General features: G+C 48.3%; 1 protein-coding gene across 1 annotated transcript; it reads left to right on the forward strand.

Annotated features, from left to right (window-relative positions):
- Nucleotides 1-5: 5 nt before the first annotated feature.
- On the forward strand, nt 6-1,526 carry LOC125528124 (peroxidase 2-like; the record flags this gene model as incomplete). The annotated part of the gene is made up of 2 exons (XM_048692634.1): nt 6-395; nt 498-1,526. Coding segments are annotated over 2 exons (1,176 nt in total), but the record flags the coding sequence as incomplete, so codon positions are not given.
- Between the last annotated feature and the right edge of the window lie 4,884 nt (nt 1,527-6,410).

Below are 6,410 nucleotides of genomic sequence, written 5' to 3' on the forward strand. Positions count from 1 at the left end.
CCCCGCCCACGCCTCCGCCGCCCCCCTCCCCACCCCCCCCAGCTACTCCTCCGCCCAGCCCTAGCCCTGGCTCTCCCCCGGGCTATCCCACCCCCACTCCCACCATGCCGGCCACGCCCCCACCGGTTTCTCCTCCGACGAGTCCTACCCCACCTCCTACTCTCTCCCCGAGCCCTTCTCCTACCCCGGTCTATCCCAGCCCCACTCCCACCACACCCGCGCCCCCACCGGCTTCTACCTCTACCCAGCCTCCACCTGCCACTGGGCTCAAGGTCGGCTACTACAATGACAAGTGCCCTGACGCGGAGAAGATCGTGCTGGACGCCGTGCGCAACGCCACCGCCGGCGTGAAGGCCGGGCTCATCCGTCTCTTCTTCCACGACTGCTTTGTCCAGGTACACATACATTCAGACGCAAGTGAAGTTTGAGAGATTGATATACGCCTATAGTTGTGCACTGCACGATTGAGAAGCTAACTATGGTATCGTTGCTTTCAGGGTTGTGATGCCTCTGTCCTCCTGAACAAGGTCGCTGGCAAGCCTGAACCGGAGATGCTCGGTATCCCAAACTTGAGCCTGCGTGGCTTCGAAGTGATAGAGGCGGCCAAGAAGAAGATCGAGGAAAAATGTCCTGGTGTCGTCTCCTGCGCCGACATCGTCGCCTTCGCAGGCCGTGACGCCAGCAAGTTACTCAGCGGCTACAAAATAAACTTCAGCATGCCGGCCGGCCGCTATGACGGATTGGTGTCCCTCAAAGATGAGACCCTCCCGAACCTTCCCCCACCTTTCGCCAACCTGACTATCCTCACACAAATGTTCGCCAAGAAGGGACTCAGCCAAACCGACATGGTTGCACTTTCCGGCGCGCACAGCATCGGCCGCTCGCACTGCTCCTCCTTCCGTGACCGTCTCCAGCCGCCGGCCAAGGACAACTCCACCACATCGATGGACGCCACCTACGCTGGGAAGCTGACTCAGGACTGCCCCGCCGGTAGTGATCCAACGGTGCCGCAGGACTACAAGACCCCCGACGTGCTGGACAGCCAGTACTACAGGAACGTGATGGATCGCAAAGTGCTCTTCACCTCCGACGCAACGCTCATGACGTCACCAAAGACAAAGGAATTGGTGGAAAAGTACACTTGGTGGTTGATCGGAGATTTCTTGTGGTACAGACATTTCGAGGATGCCATGGTGAAGATGGGCAATATCGAGGTGAAGAACAGCACCAACGGCCAGATCAGGAAGAAGTGCGGGTTCGTGAACGAGCCCTACACCGGTTGATGATCTCTCAAGGGTGGAGACTATATATTCAGTCGTGGTTTTTGCGTGTGCCTTCTGATCTTCCATTCTAGTTTATTTTCCACTAAGGTTTTGGCTCGTCGGTTCATTTTATTCATTTGTGTTGTAATCTTTGTTGTGCCACTTAGCCAACTACGTACCGGCAATGCTTTTCACTGGGATTGATGAATTAATTTTTTTCTGATAATCATTATTTATCAATGGCAATATATATCTTCTCTGCTATAACATCCTTAGGTATGCATTATCCCTTCATGCAAAGGCACGATGCACAGCCTAAAGTGTGTATGGTCAACCGATCCTGACTGGATGCATACACTCTTTTTCTTTTGAGGGAGGGTAACAACAATTCTACTAAGTGCTCTATCAAAATCAGTTTGTATGAAGGCTCCCTACTTCTTCTTTTTTTTGCGGGAAAAGTGAGAGCTTTATTGATTATTGAATAGTATTACAATCCATAGCCAAAAGACATTGGACATTCTCATGTGCATCCTGTAACCACAGATCGGTATGATGCTCTGAGCGCGAAAATTTGGCTACAAAATCTGCAACACTATTCTGGGATCTATCTAACTTCATGATGGAAAGCTCCCGCTCCTCAACAAACACGGCCTTCAACTCTGACACCAGCTGGCCAATTCTTGATTTATCTTGCCCCTGAACGTTGACAAGTTTTATTAAGTTTGAGCAATCCGTTTCTAAGACGAAAGGCCTTGCAGCATATGTGCGTGCTATCATCACTCCTTCGACAGCAGCAAGTAACTCAGCTTCAAGGGAATCATCACATCATTGTATGTATTTGCATGATGCCAGTACCAAATCTCCTGTTGAGTCTCTAACAGCCACGCCTACTCCTGCATCCTTCTCCTTGGCGCTGAAGGCCCCATCCACTGATATAGCAAGGCAGCCCTCCGCCGGCACCGGCCACGGAGCGTGTACATCGGCCTTATTCTTGTGTACTGGCTGATCGTATCCACCATCAGCGATCCCTTTTCCTTTAATCGGGTCACGGCCATCTTTGCATTGAATCTGCAGCAGTGAGCTCATATAGCTCGCCAAGTAACTCCTCGTTACATGCACTGGTGGTACTGGTTTTTCATGGAGTTGATCATTTCTCAACTGCGAGTTCCTCCATATTAGCATGATCACGTTCTTCCTTACCCTTTCAACTGTTCGGGCTAGGAGATCAAGCAACCACTCCGGCCCAGAATTAAAGAGTTCTTCCCGGTCCGGTAGTTCCCAATCCTCCCTCATAGCCTCCCACACTGTGTGCGCCCTCGGGAATGTTACTACAACATGAAACGAGTCTTCCACCTCACTACCACATCTGAGACAAATGTCATTTTCATCCAGATGACGGTCCTTCTTCAATTGTCTTGTGGGGAGTCCTTCCTTGATCAATTTCCAGGCACAAATCTTCATTTTTTGTGGCACCTGAATGTTCCAGAAAAGCTTCAGGATAGGTCTATCTCCCCTTGGTCTTGAGCTGCCACCTTGTGATCGCAGATTATCTTCGACTGCGAGGTGATACGCACTCCATACCGAGAACATACCATCCTTTGTTGGGTGCCACGCCACAAAGTCATCTCCTTGCCTCCTAGAAGGTCGTATCCCAAGAATGACGTCCGCATCTGCCGGTATAAAGAATTGACGGACCCTTCCTATGTTCCATGTCCCATCAGGCAGCAAGAAATCAACCACTCTTGTGTATCTACACACCCCTTTCTCAGACAATGGCCTTCTCGAAGCATCTCTAGGAAGCCATGGATCTCGCCAAACACGTACACTCTCCCCATCTCCTATTCTCCATATTATTCCTTTCTTCAGGAGTTCGAGGCCATATTCAATATCGCTCTCCATCCCGGGGATGCAGCACCACTAAACACTGTGTCAATTAAACTTCCATGGAGGTAGTATTTGGCTTTCATCAATCTTGAACACAGGCTGTCCGGTCTGTCCAGTAATCTCCATGCTTGCCTGGCTAGTAAAGCTTGGTTGAAAAGGCGCATATCCCGGAAGCCCAGTCCACCTTGATTCTTTGGGAGTAACAGTTTATCCCATGCAATCCAGTGAGTCTTGTGCTTCCCTTTTTCAACACCCCACCAATATCCTCTAATCAGATGATTCAGATCATCGCATATGACATAGGTAACTTGAATACGCTCATGACATATGTTGGAATAGATTGTGCGACGAATTTAATCAAAACTTCTTTTGCCGCACTTGACATCCATCGTTCCCCCCAATCAACTAACCTTTTAATAAGTTTGGCTTGAAGAGTCTCAAACCTACCTTTGCTCATTCTTCCCTCCGGAACAGGGAGACCCAAATATTTATCCTCAAACTGATTCTGGGTGATCTCTAGTATTTCCTTAATTTCATGCTTCTTAAACTCTGGACATGAGTCTCCAAATAAAATGCTACACTTGACCGGGTTGATGAGCTGCCAGTGCCAAGTGCATAACGATTTAGGATGCCTTTGACCACCCCTGCCTGATCTTCACTTGCCTTAAAAAACAATAACGTATCATCTGCAAATAGTAAGTGGGAAATCACCGGCGCTGTGGGACAGATGTTAACATGCGCAAGTTTTCTTGTATCCACCGCCTCCTGTATTAATGCCGAAAGGGAATCTGCAACAAAGAGGAACAAAAAGGGTGATAAAGGGTCCCCTTGGCGCAGCCCTCTCATCGGGGCAAACCGTTCCAGTAGCTTGCCATTGAATTTCACGGCGTAGCTCACTGTTGTGACACATTGCATAATCCACCCAATCCATCTCTCAGCAAAGCTCATTCTCCTCATGTGCATAATCCACCCAATCCATCTCTCAGCAAAGCCCATTCTCCTCATAGCACTTTCCAAGAACCCCCAATCAACTCGATCATACGCCTTTGATAAGTCCAACTTGTAGGCACAACTGGCCCTTTCTGGTTTCCGTTCCTGTTGGATATGGTAGAAACACTCAAAGGCGATCAAAGCATTATCCGATATCAGCCGTCCTGGAACAAAGGCACTTTGGTGTTCGGATATAATCTCATCAAGCAAGGGACGTAGTCTATTTACTAAACACTTTGAGACTATCTTGTACAGTACATTGCATAATGATATTGGCATGAAATCTTTTATAGTTTCTGGCTGATGCACTTTTGGGATCATCACTATACACGTCTCATTAACACCCGAAGGCATTTTTCCCTCATGGAAAAACTATTGTACAAGCACCACAATTTCTTTTTCCATCGTTGCCCAATTACGTTGGTAGAAACGCGCCAAAAAATCATCTGGGCCTGGGGCCTTCAACGGGCCAATATGGAAGAGCGCACTACTAATTTTCTCCTCTAAAAAATCCTTTAGTAAAAGTTCATTCATCTCTGAAGTAACCCTCCTTTTTACCAACGACAGAATTGAAGCTGGTCCAGAGTTGGATCTTTTGTATACAACTCCTTGAAATATGAAGATGCCATCCTCTTCATATCTAAAGGTACAGTACTCCAGTTCCCATCCTCCTTTTTCAGTTTCTTGATATAATTTTTTCGAGCCCTCCAAACCGCCTTCTGCTGAAAGTACAGAGTGTTTCAGTCACCTTCTTTCAACCAGCTAATACGCGATCGCTGAAGCAAAAGCATCTCCTCTCTGTATAGCATTTCATCCATACGCTGCATCTTCTCTCTAATGACTTTCCGATCAGCATCCTCAGCTTGGAGCTATGCTAGCCCTTTACGGAGAGACTCTAACTCCTTATGGATGTTGCCAAATTTTTCAGCACTCCACTTCAGATCTTGCATCACTTGTTTTAGGGATTGGGTAACATTCCCCAAGTTTCCTCCGGGCTGCACACGTTCCCAAGCATTGCTTATGATTTCACCTAACGCAGCCTCCCTCTCCCATGCTATCTCATACCGGTCCACATTACACCTAGGTTTCTGTTCCCACTCACGCCAATGCAGCATAATTGGGCAGTGGTCTGATCATGACGAGACCAAGTGTTCCACTGCCGCCGATGGAAATAAATCTCTCCAAGATGTGTCTGCACATGCACGGTCCAGCCTAACATGCACATTATTCTCACCTGCTTGATGGTTGTCATATGTAAATGGGAAGCCCCGAAACCCCAAGTCCATCAGCTCACAAGTAGCTAACACATCTCTGAATGCTGACATTTGTGGTTCCGGTCGTGCACATCTTGACATGTGCTCATGCTGCCATAATGCCTCGTTGTAGTCCCTGATGACAACCCATGGATCATCACTACGAGATCGTAGGTTGTTTAGCAAGCTCCACATGAGATGTCTGTTCTCTACTCTTGGTTCACCATATACAAAGGTGGCACGCCATGGTGGGTCATTTGGTTTCTCCCGGACACAGACATCTATATAACGATTGCTCTTTCCACGTATTTCCACATGCAAAGACTCGTGCCAAAACAACGCCAATCCGCCACTTCTTCCATCACTTCCCGCTCCTTCATATCCACGCAAACCCAATCGCCAACACAGCTTCTCCATTTTCTCCTCTGATTGCTTAGTCTCACAAATGATGACTGCATTCTTACCCAACTCTGTTGGCAGCCCCATATTTTCAATTCCTTCCCTGCCGTCCGTTAGCAGCAGCAGATTTCCATTACCCCCAGGATTCTGTTCAGCAAACTCCAACTGGCACTTCAAGGTACTGGCAGACGTCCAGGACAAGTTTTAGGGTTTGTCCGGGCTGGACGCTGTACTACGTAGATCCTCGTCCTTCTGCTGGCTGCTTGGACTATGACCCCCTCGGTCACCTTCGCTGGCAGCGCCTCCCCTTGACGTCCTTCCTCCTCTACCCCTAGACCCAGCAGGCATCCACATGTCTTCCCTCCTGAATTCTGGCGCAATCAAAGATGAGAGGTATATGATCGCACTCTCGTCATGAATTCAATTACTGTGTTCCTTTGCAACGTGACCCACAAAGCCACAAACACCATAGAAAATTGGCATCTTCTCATATTCGAAGTTAAAATACACTTTGCGCTTCCTCAATGTCAAGGTAGCACACCTCGTTAATGGTTTTCGCACCTCCAAAGTCACTCGTACCCTAATGCCTCCACCCTGCCCTTTAACAGATCTCACATCCACA

The sequence above is a fragment of the Triticum urartu genome, unplaced genomic scaffold, assembly GCF_003073215.2.
Source record: "Triticum urartu cultivar G1812 unplaced genomic scaffold, Tu2.1 TuUngrouped_contig_4651, whole genome shotgun sequence".
Taxonomy (NCBI): Eukaryota; Viridiplantae; Streptophyta; class Magnoliopsida; order Poales; family Poaceae; genus Triticum; species Triticum urartu.